The sequence below is a fragment of the Leptodactylus fuscus genome, chromosome 1 (assembly GCF_031893055.1).
Source record: "Leptodactylus fuscus isolate aLepFus1 chromosome 1, aLepFus1.hap2, whole genome shotgun sequence".
Taxonomy (NCBI): Eukaryota; Metazoa; Chordata; class Amphibia; order Anura; family Leptodactylidae; genus Leptodactylus; species Leptodactylus fuscus.
In genome coordinates this window covers 14,387,529-14,413,792 of record NC_134265.1, presented here as the reverse complement: position 1 = coordinate 14,413,792, position 26,264 = coordinate 14,387,529, and the positions used below count along the sequence as shown (strand labels likewise).

Sequence of the window (26,264 nt, the reverse complement as noted above, 5' to 3'; positions counted from 1 at the left end):
TATAAAAGTGGCAACCCATCAGGTCCAGGACTTTTGTTTTTGGCGAAGCTCTTTAGTACCAAGGATACTTCCTCAGAAGTAATCGGAGCAAGTAATGATTTTTGCTGGTGGTCAGAAATTTTAGGGAGTTGGAGGGAAGATAGGAATTCAGAAGTAAGCTGATGTTTGTGTTGAACTTCTAAGGGAGTAGCAGATGCGGACAAATTATATAAATCTTCATAAAACTTATGGAAGGCTTTGGCAATCTGGATAGTATCCGAAGAAATAGATCCGTCTTGAGTGGTTATAGAGGAGATGTGTGAGGACGATCTCTCCTTCTTTAACATTGCCGTCATTAGTTTGCTACCTTTATTGCCATGGGCATATAATTTAGTCTTCGAATAAAGGAGGCTTTTAGCAGCAGAAAAATTCAAAAGTGATTTGAGTTTCTCTCTCAATGTGGTAAGTTTAAGAAGATCAGTTCTGAGTCGGTGTAGCTTATGGACACGCTCAAGAGCTGATATCTGAGCCAAAAGAGAGTCAACATCTTTTTGGCGCGACTTCTTAAGGGCTGAGGCTTTAGAGATAAATAAACCTCTTATAAAAGGTTTATGTGCTTCCCACAGAGTAGAAGTAGAAACATCTTCAGTGTCATTAATAAGAAAAAAGGAGGAAAGTTGCTCCGCAAAAAACTCCTTAGTAGCAGAATCGTCTAATATGGACTCATTGAGTCTCCAAGACCACTGGGGCCTAACCATATGTGTCAATGCAAATGTTGTGGTAACCGGTGCGTGATCAGAAATATCCACATTGCCAATAACCGAACCAAGCATATGCGGAAGAAGGGTCTTAGATGCCATAAGGTAGTCTAGCCTCTGATAAGTATCGTGGGGAACAGCATAAAAGGTATAGTCTTTGGAGGCGGGATGCGCAGTCCTCCACGTATCAACTAAATGGACCCATTCCAGTTCAGACAACATTTTCCTCAATCCTTTTTGTGCTATAGCAGATTTACCAGTGGAAGCATCCAACAGTGGGTTCAAAGTAGCGTTAAAGTCCCCTCCCAAAATAATTTCTCCCTCAGCAAATAAGGATAAAGTATTTAGGGTGGTGGTCAGCCAACCGACCTGGTATTGGTTAGGGGAGTATATTGAAGCCAACGTAATTGGTTTGGAAGCTAAAAAGCCTTTGATAAAAACATACCTCCCTTCATCATCATGAAGTTGCTGTTTTACCACCAATGGCACATTTTTCTTAACTGCAATGGCTACACCTTTTGAGGAAGATTTAGGGTGGCAAGAATAGAACCATTGAGTATATCCTCCCTTAGGAAAGGAAGGAATCCTAGACGCCTTATAGTGCGTCTCTTGAAGCAACAAAACATCCGCTTTAAGTTTCTTAGCTAAAGCTAAAACACTATGACGTTTATTAGGAGAATTCAATCCCTTAACATTGAAGGTAGTCACTTTAAGGGTAGCTGCAGAAGCCCGAACATCACATTCGGAGAGTCCGAGAGTGTGGGACATGACTAAGAGGATTTATAGAGCACTCACACTATAATGGGATAGATGCAAGAAGTTACCAACAATCCTACACTGAATATCAACAGAAGAATACCAAGGACAAAAACAAAAACAAAAACATACATATAAGAGAAAAAAAGGGGGGGGGGGGGGAAGGGGAGGGGAATGAAGCGAGACAGTAATGCAAGAATCTGGGAAAGAGATAAAGAATAACTAGATACGAAAGTCCAAGGGACCTTATAGCTTAGTTTAGTACTGGTTTTTAGCTGTGTTACAGTATCGTCTGCTGTCGCAGACTTAGAAACTATCTAATACCACAGGACAACTGGTCAAAACAGTTGTAAATCACGGGGGAGGATTAATTCGACTGATCGGACACAGGCTTGGGAAAGCCGTCTACAGAAAAATTCTAAGAATTGACACCATGAATTATGAATACAAAAAGGGATGGGGTGGGGAGAAGAGATGTGGAGAGGGTACCCGGAGAAAAGCCTCATATTATCTTCATATAAAGCTGATAGAGCGTATATAAACTCTAAGAGTTAGGGATACCTCGTAACCTAAGCAGAAAATTAGACATAAATATCAATAAAATCAAACTTAGAAAAGCCGATAGGCAATAAAGAGAAATCTGAAAAGTACATGTCAGCTTAGCATCACTATAGAAAGCATGGCGGTAGGAGACAAGGATAGTAGAAACAAATGCTCCGCGTCTAGCAATCTGACGGTGAAAGCCGAGGGTTCATGGCAGAGTAATGTAAAATAACAGTATCTTCACTGAGAAGAGCAAAAATCAGGAATACAACATCCAAAAGTGAAAATATTCGTCAAAGGTAGCAAATCTATCACTCTAGATCTTCTGTTTAAGCATCGCCTTCTTCGCTCTCGGAGAGCGACATCTGGTAAAATCAGTGAGAGATGGTACAACAGGTAAGTCCGGTAACATCGCAGTGGATTCGGAGGGCATCCAAGATGGGATATCCAGGGGCTCCATGGCCAAGGCTGACCACATAAAAGCCAAATCTTTAGGTGTATGTATTGTAACTCTTTTTCCAGCCACATTCGCTGCCAAACCAAATGGGTAGAGCCAGGCATATTGTATCCGGCGGGATCTTAATTCCTCAAGCAGGGGGCGTAGCAACCGCCTCTTGGCAAGAATCGACGGAGCTATGTCCTGATATATGAATATTTCCGCCTCACCAACTGTAATATGCGTGCGAGATCTGGCTGCTGCCAGTATCGCTGATGTATCCAAAAAAGATAGCAGACCACATATAATGTCCCTTGGTGGGTCACTTGGCCTCGGTTTCGGTCTTAGGGCTCTATGAATTCTTTCCACCACCACAAGTTTAGCTCTATCTTCCCCCAGCAGCTCTCCAAAAAGATCGGCAGCCATTTTAGGAAGATCATCTGGTAATACAGTTTCAGGCAGTCCTTTAATCCGTATATTACGGCGCCTGCTCCTATTCTCTTGGCCTCAATTAATGTGAGAGACCTATCTATTAGCTCTCTGTGCTGTGAGAGATGTTCAGTGGCTGATTCAGTAAAATTCTGTACTGCCGAGTGTCCTTCCTCTAGTGACTGTACCTTGCCCCCCATAGCCTTAAGTTCAGTTTCAATGTCTGACAGTTTAGAAAAAATAGGGCTCATTGCTTTAGATAAGGCTTTTTGCAGATAAGCCCGAGTGATTTGAGTGAGACTTTTATCAGGCTTATCCCCCTCCGCCACACTATCTACCTCAGAGTCTTCCTCCATCTCTGTTTCGCGCCGTTCTTCCGGCGCCATCTTGAGGGCCCGATACGGGGATAGAGACGGCTTCTTCTTCAGAAAACGCTGCATGTCTCCCTGGACAGCGGTGTTTCGCGGGGTACCCGGTAAGTCCACGGACCTCTCCCTGTTCGGTTTCACCATGGTGAGTAGCTATAGCAGGCTAAAGACAGCTTCTCCCAGCCTAATATGACGGAGCACTAGCAACTAGCGTCCATCCATGCACGCGGTCAGGCTCCGCCCCCTCTCCTCCCATATAGTGCCAGTTTCTGACTGGTAATTCAAAGAATATATTGGGGTTACGTGCACCCACAATTTTTACTACTGGTATACAGTGCCATTGTCTGACTGGGAATTCAAAGAATATATTGGGAATACAAATACCCTCATTTCTTGCTACTGCCATATAGTGCCAGTGTCTGACTGGGAATTCAAAGAATATATTGGGGTTACGTGCACCCACAATTTTTACTACTGGTATACAGTGCCAATTTCTAACTAGGAATTCAAAATGCGCAAGGCTCCCGGAAAGGGACGTGGACGAGGCCGTGGGCGAGGTCGGGGGAATGGTTCTGGGGAGCAAGGTAGCAGTGAAGCCACAGGGCGTCCCGTGCCTACTCCTGTGGGGCAGCAAGCATTGCGCCACTCCACAGTGCCAGGGTTGCTTGCCACATTAACTAAACTGAAGGGTACAAACCTTAGTAGGCCCGAGAACCAGGAACAGGTCTTGCAATGGCTGTCAGAGAACGCTTACAGCACATTGTCCAGCAGCCAGTCAGACTCTGCCTCCTCTCCTCCTATTACCCAACAGTCTTGTCTTCCTTCCTCCCAAAATTCCGAAGCTTTACAGAACAATAACCCAAACTGTCCCTGCTCCCCAGAGCTGTTCTCCGCTCCTTTCATTGTCCCTCAACCTGCCTCTCCACGTCACGATTCCACGAACCTAACAGAGGAGCATCTGTGTCCAGATGCTCAAACACTAGAGTCTCCTCCATCTCCGTTCGATTTGGTGGTGGATGACCAGCAACCCACCCTCATCGACGATGATGTGACGCAGTTGCCGTCAGGGCATCCAGTTGACCGGCGCATTGTGCGGGAGGAGGAGATGAGACAGGAGTTGGAAGAGGAAGTGGTGGATGATGAGGACACTGACCCGACCTGGACAGGGGGGATGTCAAGCGGGGAAAGTAGTGTGGATGTTGAGGCAGGTGCAGCACCAAAAAGGGTAGCTAGAGGCAGAGGCAGAGGTCAGCAGCTTAGGCGAAGCCAGGCCACACCCGGAATCTCCCAAGATGTTCCAGTTCGTACCCAGCCCCGAAAAACTCCCACCTCGAGGGCACGTTTCTCGAAGGTGTGGAGTTTTTTCAAGGAATGCGCCGAGGACAGATATAGTGTTGTCTGCACAATTTGCCTCTCGAAATTGATTAGGGGCTCTGAGAAGAGCAACCTGTCCACCACTTCAATGCGCCGTCATTTGGAATCCAAGCACTGGAATCAGTGGCAGGCAGCAACGGCAGGACAAAGGCCGCCTGCCGTTCACGCCACTGCCACTGCCTCTGCCACTGCCACTGCTGACTGTGCTGGCGATGCACTCCAGAGGACGAGCCAGGACACCACTTCATCTGCCTCCGCCACTTTGTTGACTTCTCCCTCATCCTCCCCTGGTCCTGTCTTATCTCCTTCTCCTGCACCATCAAAGGCACCATCAGGCGTTTCTTTACAACAACCCACCATCTCTCAGACATTGGAGCGGCGGCAGAAATACACTGCTAACCACCCACACGCGCAAGCCTTGAACGCCAACATCGCTAAACTGCTGGCCCAGGAGATGTTGGCGTTCCGGCTTGTTGAAACTCCCGCCTTCCTGGACCTGATGGCAACTGCGGCACCTCGCTATGCCGTCCCTAGCCGTCACTACTTCTCCCGGTGTGCCGTCCCCGCCTTGCACCAGCACGTGTCACTCAACATCAGGCGGGCCCTTAGTTCCGCGCTTTGCACAAAGGTCCACTTGACCACCGACGCGTGGACAAGTGCATGCGGACAGGGACGCTACATTTCACTGACGGCACACTGGGTGAATGTAGTTGAGGCTGGGACTGCTTCCCAAACTGGCCCGGTGTACCTCGTCTCCCCGCCTAACATTCCTGGCAGGGACACGAGAAGAACACCCCCCTCCTCCTCCTCCTCTACCGCCTCCTCCTCCACCACCGCCTCCTCCTCCGCCACCGCCTCCTCCTCCGCTGTTAGATTGACCCCAGCTACGAGTTGGAAACGTTGCAGCACTGGCGTTGGTAGACGTCAGCAGGCTGTGCTGAAGCTGATCAGCTTGGGGGACAGACAGCACACTGCCTCCGAGGTGAGGGATGCCCTCCTCGATGAGACGGCAATATGGTTTGAGCCGCTGCACCTGGGCCCAGGCATGGTCGTTTGTGATAACGGCCGGAACCTGGTAGCAGCTCTGGAGCTTGCCGGACTCCAACATGTTCCATGCCTGGCCCACGTCTTCAACCTAGTGGTGCAACGTTTCCTAAAGAGCTACCCCAATGTTCCAGAGCTACTGGTGAAAGTGCGGCGCATGTGCGCCCACTTTCGCAAGTCGACAGTAGCCGCTGCTAGCTTAAAATCTCTCCAGCAACGCCTGCATGTGCCACAACACCGGCTTTTGTGCGACGTCCCCACACGCTGGAACTCAACATTTCAGATGTTGAATAGAGTGGTTGAGCAGCAGAGACCTTTGATGGAATACCAGCTACAAAACCCTAGGGTGCCACAAAGTCAGCTGCCTCAGTTTCACATCCATGAGTGGCCATGGATGAGAGACCTTTGTGACATCCTACGGGTCTTTGAGGAGTCCACAAGGAGGGTGAGCTCTGAGGATGCGATGGTGAGCCTTACAATCCCGCTCTTGTGTGTTCTGAGAGAATCCCTGATTGACATCAGGGATAACTCAGATCACACAGAGGAGTCAGGGATAGCATCCGATCCGTCACAGCTGGAGAGTAGGTCCACACATCTGTCCGCTTCACTGCGTTTAATGGAGGAGGAGGAGGAGGAGGAGGAGGAAGAAGAGTTGTCCGATGATGTGATGGTGATACAGGAGGCTTCCGGGCAACTTCGAATCGTCCCATTGTTGCAGCGCGGATGGGTAGACATGGAGGATGAGGAGGAAATGGAGATTGAACTTTCCGGTGGGGCCAGAGGAGTCATGCCAACTAACACTGTGGCAGACATGGCTGAGTTCATGTTGGGGTGCTTTACAACCGACAAGCGTATTGTCAAAATCATGGAGGACAACCAGTACTGGATCTTTGCTATCCTTGACCCCCGGTATAAAAACAACATCTCGTCTTTTATTCCGGTAGAGGGGAGGGCCAATCGCATCAATGCTTGCCACAGGCAATTGGTGCAGAATATGATGGAGATGTTTCCAGCATGTGACGTTGGCGGCAGGGAGGGCAGTTCCTCCAGTAGGCAACCAAGTTCTCACCGGTCCACACAAACGAGGGGCACACTGTCTAAGGTCTGGGACACCTTGATGGCACCCCCTCGCCAAAGTGCCGCCACGGAGGGTCCTAGTGTCACCAGGCGTGAGAAGTATAGGCGCATGTTGCGGGAATACCTTTCCGACCACAGCCCTGTCCTCTCCGACCCCTCTGCGCCCTACACGTATTGGGTGTCGAAGTTGGACCTGTGGCTTGAACTTGCCCTATATGCCTTGGAGGTGCTGTCCTGTCCTGCCGCCAGCGTCCTATCTGAGAGGGTGTTCAGTGCAGCCGGTGGCATCATCACTGACAAGCGCACCCGTCTGTCAGCTGAGAGTGCCGACCGGCTCACTTTGATAAAAATGAACCACCACTGGATAGAGCCTTCATTTTTGTGCCCACCTGTGTAAAGCACCCCAACATGAAACTCCATGTCTGTACTCAACCTCTCCAATTCCTCCGCATCCTCATACTCATCCACCATAAGCGTTGCACAATTCTGCTAATACTAGGCTCCCTCCAACATGATTTCCCCCAACTCTGCTGGTTAGAGGCTCCCTCCACCCTGATTTCCACCAACTCTGCTGGTTAGAGGCTCCCTCCACCCTGCTTTCCCACAACTCTGCTGGTTAGAGGCTCCTTCCACCATGAATTTGCCCAAACTGGGCTGTTTAGAGGCTCCCTCCACCATGAATTGGTCCAAACTGGGCTGGTTAGAGGCTCCCTCCACCATTAATTGGTCCAAACTGGGCTGGTTAGAGGCTCCCTCCACCATGAATTTGCCCAAACTGGGCTGTTTAGAGGCTCCCTCCACCATGAATTTGCCCAAACTGGGCTGTTTAGAGGCTCCCTCCACCATGAATTGGTCCAAACTGGGGTTTTTAGAGGCTCCCTCCACCATGAATTGGTCCAAACTTGGCTGTTTAGAGGCTCCCTCCACCATTAATTGGTCCAAACTGGGCTGGTTAGAGGCTCCCTCCACCATGAATTGGTCCAAACTGGGTTTTTTAGAGGCTCCCTCCACCATGAATTGGTCCAAACTGGGGTTTTTAGAGGCTCCCTCCACCATGAATTGGTCCAAACTGGGCTGTTTAGCGGCTCCCTCCACCATTAATTGGTCCAAACTGGGCTGGTTAGAGGCTCCCTCCACCATGAATGTGCCCAAACTGGGCTGTTTAGAGGCTCCCTCCACCATGAATTTGCCCAAACTGGGCTGGTTAGAGGCTCCCTCCACCATGAATTGGTCCAAACTGGGGTTTTTAGAGGCTCCCTCCACCATGAATTGGTCCAAACTTGGCTGTTTAGAGGCTCCCTCCACCATTAATTGGTCCAAACTGGGCTGGTTAGAGGCTCCCTCCACCATGAATTTGCCCAAACTGGGCTGGTTAGAGGCTCCCTCCACCATGAATTGGTCCAAACTGGGGTTTTTAGAGGCTCCCTCCACCATGAATTGGTCCAAACTTGGCTGTTTAGAGGCTCCCTCCACCATTAATTGGTCCAAACTGGGCTGGTTAGAGGCTCCCTCCACCATGAATTGGTCCAAACTGGGTTTTTTAGAGGCTCCCTCCACCATGAATTTGCCCAAACTGGGCTGTTTAGAGGCTCCCTCCACCATGAATTGGTATAAACTGGGCTGGTTAGAGGCTCCCTCCACCATGAATTTCCCAAAACTTGGCTGTTTAGAGGCTCCCTCCACCATTAATTGGTCCAAACTGGGCTGGTTAGAGGCTCCCTCCACCATGAATTTGCCCAAACTGGGCTGTTTAGAGGCTCCCTCCACCATGAATTGGTCCAAACTGGGGTTTTTAGAGGCTCCCTCCACCATGAATTGGTCCAAACTGGGCTGTTTAGAGGCTCCCTCCACCATGAATTTGCCCAAACTGGGCTGGTTAGAGGCTCCCTCCACCATTAATTGGTCCAAACTGGGCTGGTTAGAGGCTCCCTCCACCATGAATTTGCCCAAACTGGGCTGTTTAGAGGCTCCCTCCACCATGAATTGGTCCAAACTGGGTTTTTTAGAGGCTCCCTCCACCATGAATTGGTCCAAACTGGGCTGTTTAGAGGCTCCCTCCACCATGAATTTGCCCAAACTGGGCTGGTTAGAGGCTCCCTCCACCATGAATTTGCCCAAACTGGGCTGTTTAGAGGCTCCCTCCACCATGAATTTGCCCAAACTGGGCTGTTTAGAGGCTCCCTCCACCATGAATTTGCCCAAACTGGGCTGGTTAGAGGCTCCCTCCACCATGAATTGGTCCAAACTGGGTTTTTTAGAGGCTCCCTCCACCATGAATTTGCCCAAACTGGGCTGGTTAGAGGCTCCCTCCACCATGAATTGGTCCAAACTGGGTTTTTTAGAGGCTCCCTCCACCATGAATTTGCCCACACTGGGCTGGTTAGAGGCTCCCTCCACCATGAATTGGTCCAAACTGGGGTTTTTAGAGGCTCCCTCCACCATGAATTTGCCCAAACTGGGGTGTTTAGAGGCTCCCTCCACCATGAATTGGTCCAAACTGGGGTGTTTAGAGGCTCCCTCCACCATGAATTTGCCCAAACTCTGCTGGTTAGAGGCTCAATCCACCCTGATTTTCAAAACAAATGTTGGTGCCAACCTCAACTTACTACAAGGGCCAAATTCACTGCTGGTGACAAGCTCTCCTCACTGCAAGTGCCAAATACACATGTTTCAAGGTGTTTTCCTACTGTCAGAGAGGTGGTATTGAGTGTGTAAAGTGTGTAGTTGTTAGGCTGTGATGTTGGGGTAATAGAGGGTCTTTGGTGTGTTAGATGCCCCCAGACATGCTTCCCCTGCTGTCCCAGTGTCATTCCAGAGGTGTTGGCATCATTTCCTGGGGTGTCATAGTGGACTTGGTGACCCTCCAGACACGGATTTGGGTTTCCCCCTTAACGAGTATCTGTTCCCCATAGACTATAATGGGGTTCGAAACCCATTCGAACACACGAACATTGAGCGGCTGTTCGAATCGAATTTCGAACCTCGAACATTTTAGTGTTCGCTCATCTCTATTCGAGGTTCGAAATTCGATTCGAACAGCCGCTCAATGTTCGTGTGTTCGAATGGGTTTCGAACCCCATTATAGTCTATGGGGAACAGATACTCGTTAAGGGGGAAACCCAAATCCGTGTCTGGAGGGTCACCAAGTCCACTATGACACCCCAGGAAATGATGCCAACACCTCTGGAATGACACTGGGACAGCAGGGGAAGCATGTCTGGGGGCATCTAACACACCAAAGACCCTCTATTACCCCAACATCACAGCCTAACAACTACACACTTTACACACTCAATACCACCTCTCTGACAGTAGGAAAACACCTTGAAACATGTGTATTTGGCACTTGCAGTGAGGAGAGCTTGTCACCAGCAGTGAATTTGGCCCTTGTAGTAAGTTGAGGTTGGCACCAACATTTGTTTTGAAAATCAGGGTGGATTGAGCCTCTAACCAGCAGAGTTTGGGCAAATTCATGGTGGAGGGAGCCTCTAAACACCCCAGTTTGGGCAAATTCATGGTGGAGGGAGCCTCTAAAAACCCCAGTTTGGACCAATTCATGGTGGAGGGAGCCTCTAAAAACCTCAGTTTGGACCAATTCATGGTGGAGGGAGCCTCTAAAAAACCCAGTTTGGACCAATTCATGGTGGAGGGAGCCTCTAAAAACCCCAGTTTGGACCAATTCATGGTGGAGGGAGCCTCTAAAAACCTCAGTTTGGACCAATTCATGGTGGAGGGAGCCTCTAAAAAACCCAGTTTGGACCAATTCATGGTGGAGGGAGCCTCTAACCAGCCCAGTTTGGGCAAATTCATGGTGGAGGGAGCCTCTAAAAAACCCAGTTTGGACCAATTCATGGTGGAGGGAGCCTCTAACCAGCCCAGTTTGGGCAAATTCATGGTGGAGGGAGCCTCTAAAAAACCCAGTTTGGACCAATTCATGGTGGAGGGAGCCTCTAACCAGCCCAGTTTGGGCAAATTCATGGTGGAGGGAGCCTCTAAACAGCCCAGTTTGGGCAAATTCATGGTGGAGGGAGCCTCTAAACAGCCCAGTTTGGGCAAATTCATGGTGGAGGGAGCCTCTAACCAGCCCAGTTTGGACCAATTAATGGTGGAGGGAGCCTCTAACCAGCCCAGTTTGGGCAAATTCATGGTGGAGGGAGCCTCTAAACAGCCCAGTTTGGACCAATTCATGGTGGAGGGAGCCTCTAAAAACCCCAGTTTGGACCAATTCATGGTGGAGGGAGCCTCTAAACAGCCCAGTTTGGGCAAATTCATGGTGGAGGGAGCCTCTAACCAGCCCAGTTTGGACCAATTCATGGTGGAGGGAGCCTCTAACCAGCCCAGTTTGGGCAAATTCATGGTGGAGGGAGCCTCTAAACAGCCCAGTTTGGACCAATTCATGGTGGAGGGAGCCTCTAAAAAACCCAGTTTGGACCAATTCATGGTGGAGGGAGCCTCTAAACAGCCCAGTTTGGGCAAATTCATGGTGGAGGGAGCCTCTAACCAGCCCAGTTTGGACCAATTAATGGTGGAGGGAGCCTCTAAACAGCCAAGTTTTGGGAAATTCATGGTGGAGGGAGCCTCTAACCAGCCCAGTTTGGACCAATTCATGGTGGAGGGAGCCTCTAAACAGCCCAGTTTGGGCAAATTCATGGTGGAGGGAGCCTCTAAAAAACCCAGTTTGGACCAATTCATGGTGGAGGGAGCCTCTAACCAGCCCAGTTTGGACCAATTAATGGTGGAGGGAGCCTCTAAACAGCCAAGTTTGGACCAATTCATGGTGGAGGGAGCCTCTAAAAACCCCAGTTTGGACCAATTCATGGTGGAGGGAGCCTCTAACCAGCCCAGTTTGGGCAAATTCATGGTGGAGGGAGCCTCTAACCAGCCCAGTTTGGACCAATTAATGGTGGAGGGAGCCTCTAAACAGCCAAGTTTGGACCAATTCATGGTGGAGGGAGCCTCTAAAAACCCCAGTTTGGACCAATTCATGGTGGAGGGAGCCTCTAACCAGCCCAGTTTGGGCAAATTCATGGTGGAGGGAGCCTCTAAACAGCCCAGTTTGGGCACATTCATGGTGGAGGGAGCCTCTAACCAGCCCAGTTTGGACCAATTAATGGTGGAGGGAGCCGCTAAACAGCCCAGTTTGGACCAATTCATGGTGGAGGGAGCCTCTAAAAACCCCAGTTTGGACCAATTCATGGTGGAGGGAGCCTCTAAAAAACCCAGTTTGGACCAATTCATGGTGGAGGGAGCCTCTAACCAGCCCAGTTTGGACCAATTAATGGTGGAGGGAGCCTCTAAACAGCCAAGTTTGGACCAATTCATGGTGGAGGGAGCCTCTAAAAACCCCAGTTTGGACCAATTCATGGTGGAGGGAGCCTCTAACCAGCCCAGTTTGGGCAAATTCATGGTGGAGGGAGCCTCTAAACAGCCCAGTTTGGGCAAATTCATGGTGGAGGGAGCCTCTAACCAGCCCAGTTTGGACCAATTAATGGTGGAGGGAGCCGCTAAACAGCCCAGTTTGGACCAATTAATGGTGGAGGGAGCCTCTAACCAGCCCAGTTTGGGCAAATTCATGGTGGAGGGAGCCTCTAAACAGCCCAGTTTGGACCAATTCATGGTGGAGGGAGCCTCTAAAAACCCCAGTTTGGACCAATTCATGGTGGAGGGAGCCTCTAAACAGCCCAGTTTGGGCAAATTCATGGTGGAGGGAGCCTCTAACCAGCCCAGTTTGGACCAATTCATGGTGGAGGGAGCCTCTAACCAGCCCAGTTTGGGCAAATTCATGGTGGAGGGAGCCTCTAAACAGCCCAGTTTGGACCAATTCATGGTGGAGGGAGCCTCTAAAAAACCCAGTTTGGACCAATTCATGGTGGAGGGAGCCTCTAAACAGCCCAGTTTGGGCAAATTCATGGTGGAGGGAGCCTCTAACCAGCCCAGTTTGGACCAATTAATGGTGGAGGGAGCCTCTAAACAGCCAAGTTTTGGGAAATTCATGGTGGAGGGAGCCTCTAACCAGCCCAGTTTGGACCAATTCATGGTGGAGGGAGCCTCTAAACAGCCCAGTTTGGGCAAATTCATGGTGGAGGGAGCCTCTAAAAAACCCAGTTTGGACCAATTCATGGTGGAGGGAGCCTCTAACCAGCCCAGTTTGGACCAATTAATGGTGGAGGGAGCCTCTAAACAGCCAAGTTTGGACCAATTCATGGTGGAGGGAGCCTCTAAAAACCCCAGTTTGGACCAATTCATGGTGGAGGGAGCCTCTAACCAGCCCAGTTTGGGCAAATTCATGGTGGAGGGAGCCTCTAACCAGCCCAGTTTGGACCAATTAATGGTGGAGGGAGCCTCTAAACAGCCAAGTTTGGACCAATTCATGGTGGAGGGAGCCTCTAAAAACCCCAGTTTGGACCAATTCATGGTGGAGGGAGCCTCTAACCAGCCCAGTTTGGGCAAATTCATGGTGGAGGGAGCCTCTAAACAGCCCAGTTTGGGCACATTCATGGTGGAGGGAGCCTCTAACCAGCCCAGTTTGGACCAATTAATGGTGGAGGGAGCCGCTAAACAGCCCAGTTTGGACCAATTCATGGTGGAGGGAGCCTCTAAAAACCCCAGTTTGGACCAATTCATGGTGGAGGGAGCCTCTAAAAAACCCAGTTTGGACCAATTCATGGTGGAGGGAGCCTCTAACCAGCCCAGTTTGGACAAATTAATGGTGGAGGGAGCCTCTAAACAGCCAAGTTTGGACCAATTCATGGTGGAGGGAGCCTCTAAAAATCCCAGTTTGGACCAATTCATGGTGGAGGGAGCCTCTAACCAGCCCAGTTTGGGCAAATTCATGGTGGAGGGAGCCTCTAAACAGCCCAGTTTGGGCAAATTCATGGTGGAGGGAGCCTCTAACCAGCCCAGTTTGGACCAATTAATGGTGGAGGGAGCCGCTAAACAGCCCAGTTTGGACCAATTCATGGTGGAGGGAGCCTCTAAAAACCCCAGTTTGGACCAATTCATGGTGGAGGGAGCCTCTAAAAAACCCAGTTTGGACCAATTCATGGTGGAGGGAGCCTCTAACCAGCCCAGTTTGGACCAATTAATGGTGGAGGGAGCCTCTAAACAGCCAAGTTTGGACCAATTCATGGTGGAGGGAGCCTCTAAAAACCCCAGTTTGGACCAATTCATGGTGGAGGGAGCCTCTAACCAGCCCAGTTTGGGCAAATTCATGGTGGAGGGAGCCTCTAAACAGCCCAGTTTGGGCAAATTCATGGTGGAGGGAGCCTCTAAACAGCCCAGTTTGGGCAAATTCATGGTGGAGGGAGCCTCTAACCAGCAGAGTTGGTGGAAATCAGGGTGGAGGGAGCCTCTAACCAGCAGAGTTGGGGGAAATCAGGGTGGAGGGAGCCTAGTATTAGCAGAATTGTGCAACGCTTATGGTGGATGAGTATGAGGATGCGGAGGAATTGGAGAGGTTGAGTACAGACATGGAGTTTCATGTTGGGGTGCTTTACACAGGTGGGCACAAAAATGACGGCTCTACCCAGTGGTGGTTCATTTTTATCAAAGTGAGCCGGTCGGCACTCTCAGCTGACAGACGGGTGCGCTTGTCAGTGATGATGCCACCGGCTGCACTGAACACCCTCTCAGATAGGACGCTGGCGGCAGGACAGGACAGCACCTCCAAGGCATATAGGGCAAGTTCAAGCCACAGGTCCAACTTCGACACCCAATACGTGTAGGGCGCAGAGGGGTCGGAGAGGACAGGGCTGTGGTCGGAAAGGTATTCCCGCAACATGCGCCTATACTTCTCACGCCTGGTGACACTAGGACCCTCCGTGGCGGCACTTTGGCGAGGGGGTGCCATCAAGGTGTCCCAGACCTTAGACAGTGTGCCCCTCGTTTGTGTGGACCGGTGAGAACTTGGTTGCCTACTGGAGGAACTGCCCTCCCTGCCGCCAACGTCACATGCTGGAAACATCTCCATCATATTCTGCACCAATTGCCTGTGGCAAGCATTGATGCGATTGGCCCTCCCCTCTACCGGAATAAAAGATGAGATGTTGTTTTTATACCGGGGGTCAAGGATAGCAAAGATCCAGTACTGGTTGTCCTCCATGATTTTGACAATACGCTTGTCGGTTGTAAAGCACCCCAACATGAACTCAGCCATGTCTGCCACAGTGTTAGTTGGCATGACTCCTCTGGCCCCACCGGAAAGTTCAATCTCCATTTCCTCCTCATCCTCCATGTCTACCCATCCGCGCTGCAACAATGGGACGATTCGAAGTTGCCCGGAAGCCTCCTGTATCACCATCACATCATCGGACAACTCTTCTTCCTCCTCCTCCTCCTCCTCCTCCTCCTCCATTAAACGCAGCGAAGCGGACAGATGTGTGGACCTACTCTCCAGCTGTGACGGATCGGATGCTATCCCTAACTCCTCTGTGTGATCTGAATTATCCCTGATGTCAATCAGGGATTCTCTCAGAACACACAAGAGCGGGATTGTAAGGCTCACCATCGCATCCTCAGAGCTCACCATCCTTGTGGACTCCTCAAAGACCCGTAGGATGTCACAAAGGTCTCTCATCCATGGCCACTCATGGATGTGAAACTGAGGCAGCTGACTTTGTGGCACCCTAGGGTTTTGTAGCTGGTATTCCATCAAAGGTCTCTGCTGCTCAACCACTCTATTCAACATCTGAAACGTTGAGTTCCAGCGTGTGGGGACGTCGCACAAAAGCCGGTGTTGTGGCACATGCAGGCGTTGCTGGAGAGATTTTAAGCTAGCAGCGGCTACTGTCGACTTGCGAAAGTGGGCGCACATGCGCCGCACTTTCACCAGTAGCTCTGGAACATTGGGGTAGCTCTTTAGGAAACGTTGCACCACTAGGTTGAAGACGTGGGCCAGGCATGGAACATGTTGGAGTCCGGCAAGCTCCAGAGCTGCTACCAGGTTCCGGCCGTTATCACAAACGACCATGCCTGGGCCCAGGTGCAGCGGCTCAAACCATATTGCCGTCTCATCGAGGAGGGCATCCCTCACCTCGGAGGCAGTGTGCTGTCTGTCCCCCAAGCTGATCAGCTTCAGCACAGCCTGCTGACGTCTACCAACGCCAGTGCTGCAACGTTTCCAACTCGTAGCTGGGGTCAATCTAACAGCGGAGGAGGAGGCGGTGGCGGAGGAGGAGGCGGTGGCGGAGGAGGAGGCGGTAGAGGAGGAGGAGGAGGGGGGTGTTCTTCTCGTGTCCCTGCCAGGAATGTTAGGCGGGGAGACGAGGTACACCGGGCCAGTTTGGGAAGCAGTCCCAGCCTCAACTACATTCACCCAGTGTGCCGTCAGTGAAATGTAGCGTCCCTGTCCGCATGCACTTGTCCACGCGTCGGTGGTCAAGTGGACCTTTGTGCAAAGCGCGGAACTAAGGGCCCGCCTGATGTTGAGTGACACGTGCTGGTGCAAGGCGGGGACGGCACACCGGGAGAAGTAGTGACGGCTAGGGACGGCATAGCGAGGTGCCGCAGTTGCCATCAGGTCCAGGAAGGCGGGAGTTTCAACAAGCCGGAACGCCAACATCTCCTGGGCCAGCAGTTTAGCGATGTTGGCGTTCAAGGCTTGCGCGTGTGGGTGGTTAGCAGTGTATTTCTGCCGCCGCTCCAATGTCTGAGAGATGGTGGGTTGTTGTAAAGAAACGCCTGATGGTGTCTTTGATGGTGCAGGAGAAGGAGATAAGACAGGACCAGGGGAGGATGAGGGAGAAGTCAACAAAGTGGCGGAGGCAGATGAAGTGGTGTCCTGGCTCGTCCTCTGGAGTGCATCGCCAGCACAGTCAGCAGTGGCAGTGGCAGAGGCAGTGGCAGTGGCGTGAACGGCAGGCGGCCTTTGTCCTGCCGTTGCTGCCTGCCACTGATTCCAGTGCTTGGATTCCAAATGACGGCGCATTGAAGTGGTGGACAGGTTGCTCTTCTCAGAGCCCCTAATCAATTTCGAGAGGCAAATTGTGCAGACAACACTATATCTGTCCTCGGCGCATTCCTTGAAAAAACTCCACACCTTCGAGAAACGTGCCCTCGAGGTGGGAGTTTTTCGGGGCTGGGTACGAACTGGAACATCTTGGGAGATTCCGGGTGTGGCCTGGCTTCGCCTAAGCTGCTGACCTCTGCCTCTGCCTCTAGCTACCCTTTTTGGTGCTGCACCTGCCTCAACATCCACACTACTTTCCCCGCTTGACATCCCCCCTGTCCAGGTCGGGTCAGTGTCCTCATCATCCACCACTTCCTCTTCCAACTCCTGTCTCATCTCCTCCTCCCGCACAATGCGCCGGTCAACTGGATGCCCTGACGGCAACTGCGTCACATCATCGTCGATGAGGGTGGGTTGCTGGTCATCCACCACCAAATCGAACGGAGATGGAGGAGACTCTAGTGTTTGAGCATCTGGACACAGATGCTCCTCTGTTAGGTTCGTGGAATCGTGACGTGGAGAGGCAGGTTGAGGGACAATGAAAGGAGCGGAGAACAGCTCTGGGGAGCAGGGACAGTTTGGGTTATTGTTCTGTAAAGCTTCGGAATTTTGGGAGGAAGGAAGACAAGACTGTTGGGTAATAGGAGGAGAGGAGGCAGAGTCTGACTGGCTGCTGGACAATGTGCTGTAAGCGTTCTCTGACAGCCATTGCAAGACCTGTTCCTGGTTCTCGGGCCTACTAAGGTTTGTACCCTGCAGTTTAGTTAATGTGGCAAGCAACCCTGGCACTGTGGAGTGGCGCAATGCTTGCTGCCCCACAGGAGTAGGCACGGGACGCCCTGTGGCTTCACTGCTACCTTGCTCCCCAGAACCATTCCCCCGACCTCGCCCACGGCCTCGTCCACGTCCCTTTCCGGGAGCCTTGCGCATTTTGAATTCCTAGTTAGAAATTGGCACTGTATACCAGTAGTAAAAATTGTGGGTGCACGTAACCCCAATATATTCTTTGAATTCCCAGTCAGACACTGGCACTATATGGCAGTAGCAAGAAATGAGGGTATTTGTATTCCCAATATATTCTTTGAATTCCCAGTCAGACAATGGCACTGTATACCAGTAGTAAAAATTGTGGGTGCACGTAACCCCAATATATTCTTTGAATTACCAGTCAGAAACTGGCACTATATGGCAGTAGCAAGAAATGAGGGTATTTGTATTCCCAATATATTCTTTGAATTCCCAGTCAGACAATGGCACTGTATACCAGTAGTAAAAATTGTGGGTGCACGTAACCCCAATATATTCTTTGAATTACCAGTCAGAAACTGGCACTATATGGCAGTAGCAAGAAATGAGGGTATTTGTATTCCCAATATATTCTTTGAATTCCCAGTCAGACAATGGCACTGTATACCAGTAGTAAAAATAGTGGGTGTATATAGCCCCAATCCTATTGCTAGGGGACTTGCAGGGTATTTCTGGGGTGAAGGTGGGGGGGCACACCGTTGGAACGGGTATCGGGGTATATATCGGGTATACGGGAATACACTGACAGTGTATTCCATTCAGGATCCTGGGAAAGCTGGGTTGCGGCGATTGAGCCCGTCAGTGCCACGTTACACTGACAAGCTTCTCCCTGGAATTTAGCTCTTACAAGAGCTGTTGTGGTTGTCTTCTCCTTCCTATCCTAGCCTGTCCCTGCCTACCCAGAATCTAAGCCCTAGCTAGCTGGACGGAAACCTCCGTCCCCGGTGAATTGCAAGCTCAGAATGACGCGAAGCTGGGCGGCGCTGTTCTTTTAAATTAGAGGTCACATGTTTTCGGCAGCCAATGGGTTTTGCCTACTTTTCTCAACGTCACCGGTGTCGTAGTTCCTGTCCCACCTACCCTGCGCTGTTATTGGAGCAAAAAAGGCGCCAGGGAAGGTGGGAGGGGAATCGAGTAATGGCGCACTTTACCACGCGGTGTTCGATTCGATTCGAACATGCCGAACAGCCTAATATCCGATCGAACATGAGTTCGATAGAACACTGTTCGCTCATCTCTAACCTCGAACATTTTAGTGTTCGCTCATCTCTAATAACCACTTTTTTTCAATGTGGGCTAGGTTTCCGTTCAGAGGGGTCCCCGACCAGAAACCCACTGGCAGATGTGAACCAGGCCTAAATCAAACAAGCTTTTGCCCATTGTGAAATCACTGTCCTCTTCGAGCTTTCCACTTGTCATGGTCTAGCCTCTAGCGGACTTCACTTAGAACTAGCGACAGCCAGGTATAGGACTGATGTTTCTACACCATCATTAATAGGGCTCGTTGATCCCATGGGTGAGTTGTAAAACACTTCATAGAGTATTACACGGTAACACTTCCACGGTAACAACATCAATCAACACTTTTTCTTGGGACTTATGAATGTCCTTCCTATATTTGGTTCATTCATCCTGCAGTGTCGCTGCTGTTTGCCAAGACGTGGCTTACTGAGCAATCACATTTCATGTTTGGCTCCAGAGTATTGAATTGGGACTCTCAATCATTAAAAAAAATAATAATTAAGATTTTTAAGATTGGTTCATCCTCTAAACATTTGATTTACTGGATAAAACATGATTTGGTGAAGGTGCTATCGATCATGATTCTAGATGGCGCCATCTTTTCTATAAGATGGTGGTGGATGGTTTGTTTAGTCGTTGACCCCTATACCCAAGTTGGACAACTGATTTTCACTCTGGAATCTCTGACAACTTGTTCATGACACATATCAAACAACAGATGTCCAAGAGTACTTTGGCAATAGTGAACATAACATGGTTACTTTCAAGAGAATATTCTATAAAAACTCCTTTCAGGGTGGATACGTGAATGCCGTGACGTGAAGTCATGATGTGTTATATTGACAAGGAAAACCCAAGAGAATTAGACTGATGGTCTTATGGAGAGCATGGAAGACCATCTATTCAGAATGCTGAGCTCCAAACAGATCCATAGTGACAGTGGTGTACAGTACACGTTCTGGAATAAGTTCTTTATCAACACATAAGTAAATTGAATTGTGGGTATATTACATGAATGGTCAAATTCCTAGTAAGGTGTATATCACCCAGGGTCGTTTCTCCTAATAGTCCTCGACACTGTAGTGGGCCTTTCTACCACAGTAGAGACAAAGGTTGTTAGAGCATCTGTGTGGATTCTTATCTGGATTCCACTTCAATCATTGATCGTAATAGTATCAACAATCGCCTTTGACCAAACCAGTATTTTGGTGGAGATTAGATATACAATGAAGGCTACCTTGGCACGGTCAATGGGAAACTTGTAGGCTTTAAGTTGAATGTGAAGTGTGCACTGATTGAAGAAGCCATGGCAGGTCTTGAGGTCTCCTTCATAGCATGGTGGCAAAGGTCCTGTTTGTATGTAGCTGTAGATGAGAGAATGAAGCTGCAGCTTGAGATGGGGCAGGGGCAACCAGGATATCCAGACAGGCAGAAATAGTGCCCATGTTCAGAAGTAATTGAGCCTAGTAGCTTCCCAGACTAGTAAGCTTGCATCTCAAGCTTGGGGGTGTCAACAAGGTCTACGGCCTGATCTAACTGCTATGAAACCAATGTCAACCCAATATGCCACTAAACTGATTTGACTTTGGGTTACTCTTGCCAGACTTGTCAAAGTGGTTCCTTGTTTTTTTCACCCTTTAAAACCCTATACATGGATCTGGAATTTACTTCAAGGAATCAACACATGGTTACCTCTAAAAATAGTGTCAGAAATGGCTGACCCAGGCAGGTCACGAGGCACTGGTGCGTGGCACTGAAGGAACAGACAGTCAGGGCAGGCAGAGTCTGTTTGTGACGCTGGGTTCACACCTGCGTTCATGTCTCCGTACTATGGTTTCCGTCTTCTGCATGGCAGAAGACGGAAACCATAGACCGGGTCCGGCCGTGCGCGGCGGTGAACGTTTTTGGCTCTCCGCCGCGAAACCGGATTTTTTTATCCGGACACAGAGTACTGCATGTCCGACTCTGTGTCCGGATTATAAAACCTGGTTTCGCGGCGGAGAGCGCAAAACGCTCACTGCCGCGCACGGCTGGACAGCTTTCTCACCCATTCAAATGAATGGGTGAGAAAGTCTCCTGCAGGCTTCCGTCTCCTGCCTCTGTTTTATGCAGGAAACGGAAACCTGCAATAAGGACCGATGAACGCAGATGTGAACGAGCCCTAAGCAGTATTTTAGGCAATAGGTCAGGATTGGTGTCAAAGAAAGGAAAAAAGCAGGACAGGACACAGCTAAGCAGAGTACACAGTAGAGTAAATACCTTGTAACTCAAGCACCTACCGGTGAAGAAAAGCGCTTTACCTGCTGGGAAACTTAACAGGGAACGCACTATTAGACAGGCAGGGAACACCCAGCAATGGGAGCTGGGATGCAGTGACAATCACACGGAAGAAAACTGCAGTAGGGTGAGGACCATTGTTTTGACAGGATCAGTTGAGCTCTATACATTACAGTCCTTTACATATGTTCCAGGGACTCGATTTGCTCCCCGATGAAACTCATTGCCGTCACTTCTCACAAAGCCTCGATTCCGAATCGAAATGCAAAAATGCCCAAAGCTCCATGTCTCTCAAACATACTGAGCCAGGCATGCTCATTTTATATGCATATATATAGCATATAACATACTTTGCTAATAATCAATTGTTAAGATATTGTAATCCCATTGTATATATGTATATTGCTAATTCCTTTATTGTTGACATTTTGATATGTGGCATTGTTATTATATTCCTTACAAGGATGTGTGCAAAACTGCACCATGTGAATGAAATTTGACATCAAAGTGAAGCTCCGTTCCCACGGAGTAACGCGCCACGCATTCAGACACGTATACATGTGTTAGAGTGTGAGCGCTCAAAACAGATCCCATTCACTTCCATGTGTGCCGACTCACGCGCGCTACACATTGAAATCAATGGGTTAAAAAGCCTCCCATTGATTTTAATGTGTAGCGCCCGTAAGCCAGCGCACATTGAAGTGAATGGGATCTGTTTTGAGCGCTCACACTCTGACATGTGTCTGAAAAGACTTAACTCCTTCAGAGGGAAAGACACACTAGAGCAGTGGTCCCCAACCTTTTTTCCACCAAGGACCAGTTTCAGCAAGACAATTTTTCTATGGCCCGGTGGGGGCGGGAAGGGGTGTGGAAGGGTGTGGTTAAGCATGGGGGTGTAGATTAGAATAATGTACATATGAAAACACAAGAGAAAGTGCAAACTGACGGCCACTGCAGGTTATGAAGATGGCTACTGATGACAGACACTGTTATGAAGATGGATAATTGATGACAGATATCACTCCTAATGCTGCTATTAACTTCACTACAGCTACATTACACGTCACAGGGACAAGTGACGTGTAATGTAGTTGCTCAAACTTTGGTAGGAGAGTGCGGGGTGGAGCCAAGACCCGCTGCATGCCCTGCATAGTACTAGAATCCCGTACATACAGTGGGTCCCGGCTAAACCCCGCACTTAGCTCACCGTATCCCGATGAGCAACAACCAAGCGTCAGTGACTCCTCGCTGCCGGTAGGCAGACCGGTGCAACATGCCCCGCGGCCTGGTACTGGTCCGCAGACCAGCAGTTGGGGACCCCTGCACAAGAGCACTGACCAGCGACGCAACTCATCGCGTGATAAACACATGTAAACTACCACAGAAACGGAGCACCCAGTATGAACACTCTCCTGCTGCGGGTCAGACATTTCACATGCAGAATGTCGTCCAGACACTCCGCGCCTAAACCAAACAGGCTGAGACTGTAAAGGCCGGGTCATACCAGCAGTAGACAGTGCTGACTGTATAATCTAGCATGGTTAGACCGAAAAAGAGAGTCCCTCTATCTCCCTACTGGTGCTCCGTAACACAACTGTGGGGTTGCTGGTTAGTTGGGAGTCTATTATTACACAGCAATTAGCTCCTAATACGAGTTTTTAGAATTCTTCTTCCTTAAATCCATACAACCTGAGGCAATATTGTAACAACTACAGGATAAAGAAAGAACCAAACACAAGGACGTAAGGAAACATTTATTAAGGACTGTCGGCAGGTTTCAAGCCGCACATAATATAATAATATTATATATATATTAAAGTGAAATATTCTACGTTTAGCACTGATATATTTATTTTTGTTTGCTTTTTGTATAACCTAGGGTTATTGGTATTGTATGCATTTCTTCATCAGTTACCGCACTGCTTTCCCTTCCCTTTGTATGGCGTGGCTTTATAGACCAGTTAGAGTTGACTTTTGGTTCTAATACTTTCCACGTACGGCACATGGAGTTCATACGGTACATGACTTCTATGAACGTTGTGATGTTCAGCGAGATGTTCTTTCCTTGAGAAACATTTCCCACATTCTGGACATGAGAAGGGCTTCTCTCCTGTGTGAATTTGCTGATGTCTAACAAGAACGGATTTCTGATAAAAACTTTTGCCACATTCAGAACATGAAAATGGCTTCTCCCCGGTGTGAGTTTTTTGATGCTGGAGAAGTTGTTTTTTCTGAGTAAAATATTTCCCACATTCTGGACATGAAAAGGTTTTCCCCGTGTGAGTTCTTTGATGCGCAACGAGAGTGGCATTTTGGTTAAAACACTTCCCACATACGGTACAAGAAAATGGCTTCTCCCCAGTGTGAATTCTCTGATGTTTGATAAGATTTGATTTCTGATAAAATCCTTTGTCGCATTCTGAACAGGAAAATGGTTTCTCCCCCGTGTGAGTTTTTTGATGTTTAATAAGATTTGATTTCTGAGAACAACACTTCCCGCAAACTGGACATGAAAATGGCTTCACCCTTGTGTGAGTTCTTAGATGTTCAACAAGACTAGATTTCTGGTTAAAACAATTCCCACATTCTGAGCAAACAAATGGCTTCTCCCCCGTGTGTATCCTCTGATGTGCTACGAGAATCGATTTATCGGTAAAACACTTCCCACATTCTGAACATGAAAATGGTTTCTCCCCAGTGTGAGCTCTCTGATGTTCAACAAGAGATGGTTTTTGGGTAAAACACTTCCCACACTCTAGACATGAAAATGGCTTCAACCCTGTGTGAATTCTCTGATGTTTAAGAAGATCCGACTTCTGGATAAAACATTTCCCACATTCTGAGCATGCAAATGGCTTCTCTCCTGTGTGAATTCTCTGATGTCTAGCCAGATCTGATTTCTGGGTAAAACTTTTCCCACAGGCTGAACATGCAAATGGTTTCTCCCCTGTGTGGATTCTTTGATGCCTAGAAAGATCTGCTTTCTGTGTAAATCTTTTGTCACATTCTGAACATGAAAATCGTTTCTCGCCTCTGTGATGTTCTCTCCTTTTCTGTCTTTTATTTTGTTTCACAGACTGTGATAAATCTGAAAATAAGACGAGTTTAATAGGATCAGATGATAGATCTTCGCTGTGAAGGGCTGAGGGTATATCTGGGGTAATGACATGTTCGTCATATGGATCTTGCATGATATAGTGATCCTTGACTTTAACATATGAAGATACTGGATGTCTCTTTGAGCTTCTGGTATAGTCATCTAACAAAAAGAAAAGGGATATTATTTATCAATAACATAACCTCAAAGATTTTACTGACATTTTATAACCTTTTGTATAAAAAACTTACAAAAAAAAAAAAAAGCAAGGTTAGGTTAAGGCTACGCTCAGAACCATGTTGGAGTCTCCGTAGAATACTCCGAGTCAGATTACACCTAAAATCAGCAGAGAGAAATGTCCTGCAAGGGGGTGTCGGTGGGTAACTGTTTTTTAAGCGGACAGGTCCCTCATCTTTTGGGTACCCATGTGGACAAAATGATGGAGAGCCGAACGTTAGTGTGAACCTAGCGTAAAACAGCAGTGGAAAAACAGATAACAATCTAACAGTAGATCAGAGCTTGGACCAGTAGATCGTGATGTTCGGCCACCAGGCTGTTCTCCAGTTTCCCACTTTTTTTTTTTTTTTTTAATTTCTTCCTATCAGTATGTCTTTGTAGAATGGGAGGAAATCCATGCAAACATGGGGAGAACATACAAACTCCTTGCAGATGTTTTTCCTGGCGGGATTCGAGCCCAGGACTCCAGCACTACAATGCTACAGTGCTAACCACTGAGCCACCATGTTGCCCCTCTCCAGTTTCCCACTTGTGTGGTGAGGCCAGCATCTTCTTCGGTCCATGTTGCGGTGTGCCGGTCACTACTCTTATCTAGTAAAATGCTCAGTGTAGGATCATAACGGATCCTGTGAGTCAGTGCTATTAGGTGGTGTCCGTCTCACACACTCCCTAATACCTAGATGTACTTTACTATAGAAGGAGGAGCAGTATGATCATGTATTAGGAAGCCATGGCTTTGGAGAGCGTGAAAGGCCAACTTATCAAATACATCTTTCTATTTTTATTAGATTTTCATTTTTAGCTGGCTGATGAGCTAAACTAGGTGATGGGAAACACAGAACAGTGCTGTGGTGTAGCTCAGAAGGTTGTATTTCCATTATGACGAAGATCAGTACATCAACCTCAGTTTACAAAATGTTTAAAAGCTCCTCAAAGATCTTTCACAACCTTGGGGAGAGACAAAATATCTAAAATGTACTCAGACGAAGGAATCTTCATCCAGGATGGCAATAGCCCAGTAGTGGGTGTAGGATATCCATGGAGCGCAACGATCTATTGGGTACATGTAACCAGTTTCAGGTCTGTGCCGGTGCCCTCATCAGGTGTAATATACATTACATATGGCTATATCCATAGAGATATATCATGTAAACTATAGCTGAAGGCTGCACTATGACAGCCCAGAAACATTCTGCATATAGTCAAACCGGAATTGATTTTAATACAGCTGCCCTCTGTGGATATCCTTCCAATAACCTTTGTCCATTAGTAAAGTACTGCCATTCTGGAACGTGGATTCCTTCAGTTTTACGCAGTCTTGGTTTTTCTTGGTTACATCTTCAAGTACTAGTTCTTGAGGTTCAACTGGTGTAGGGAGCAGTGGCTAAAGTAATGCAAAAGCAGTTCTAGGTGGATTGTGTATCTCCATCGACAGGTCGACCCTGAGAGAACACTCTCACTCATGTAGCCTGGTGTTGTGAGTAGATATGTTTATGGCAGGGAGAAGCAGAGCTGTTTAAGTTTTAATGCTTTTGGACCCGTAAGAAATTTGTGCATGCAATCGTTTGATTACTTCTGCAATACACTTCTCTGCTCACCTGGGAAATAATCTGTAGGAATGTCCTCCTGACACTCATCACCACTCACATAGGGCTCTTCTTTAATTGTTATTGCTATAACATCGGTCAGATCTTTTTCCTGATGGAAAATCTGTGAAACAAATATTGTAAACGTCAGAAAACGAATGAAGAACATGTGTTCTGGATGAGTAGAAGAGGTCATAAATGACAAAATTGACAGCCTTAAGAACCTCATACACATGTATACTCGGCATGGCTAGACCTGCTTCAGATTGTGTCAGTGGACAAGATCAGATTCTACCAGATACAGCCGG

General features: G+C 48.6%; 2 protein-coding genes across 3 annotated transcripts in view; one reads left to right on the top strand and one right to left on the bottom strand.

Moving 5' to 3' along the window:
• The window catches only part of LOC142195595 (uncharacterized), a 704,678-nt gene that overhangs the window by 57,621 nt on the left and 620,793 nt on the right, over nucleotides 1–26,264 (top strand). The window lies entirely within an intron of this gene.
• LOC142189760 (uncharacterized) overlaps nucleotides 22,880–26,264 on the bottom strand; it is a 207,115-nt gene continuing 203,730 nt past the window's right edge. The window contains exons 6-7 of one of the 2 annotated variants that reach the window (XM_075262251.1): nucleotides 25,969–26,080; nucleotides 22,880–24,295 (exon numbers count right to left, since the gene is read on the bottom strand). In XM_075262251.1, coding sequence (XP_075118352.1) covers nucleotides 22,998–24,295; nucleotides 25,969–26,080 — 1,410 coding nt within the window. In that variant the 3' untranslated portion in view covers nucleotides 22,880–22,997. The remainder of the gene's footprint in view (nucleotides 24,296–25,968; nucleotides 26,081–26,264) is intronic. The other variant, XM_075262250.1, reaches the window with a different exon arrangement.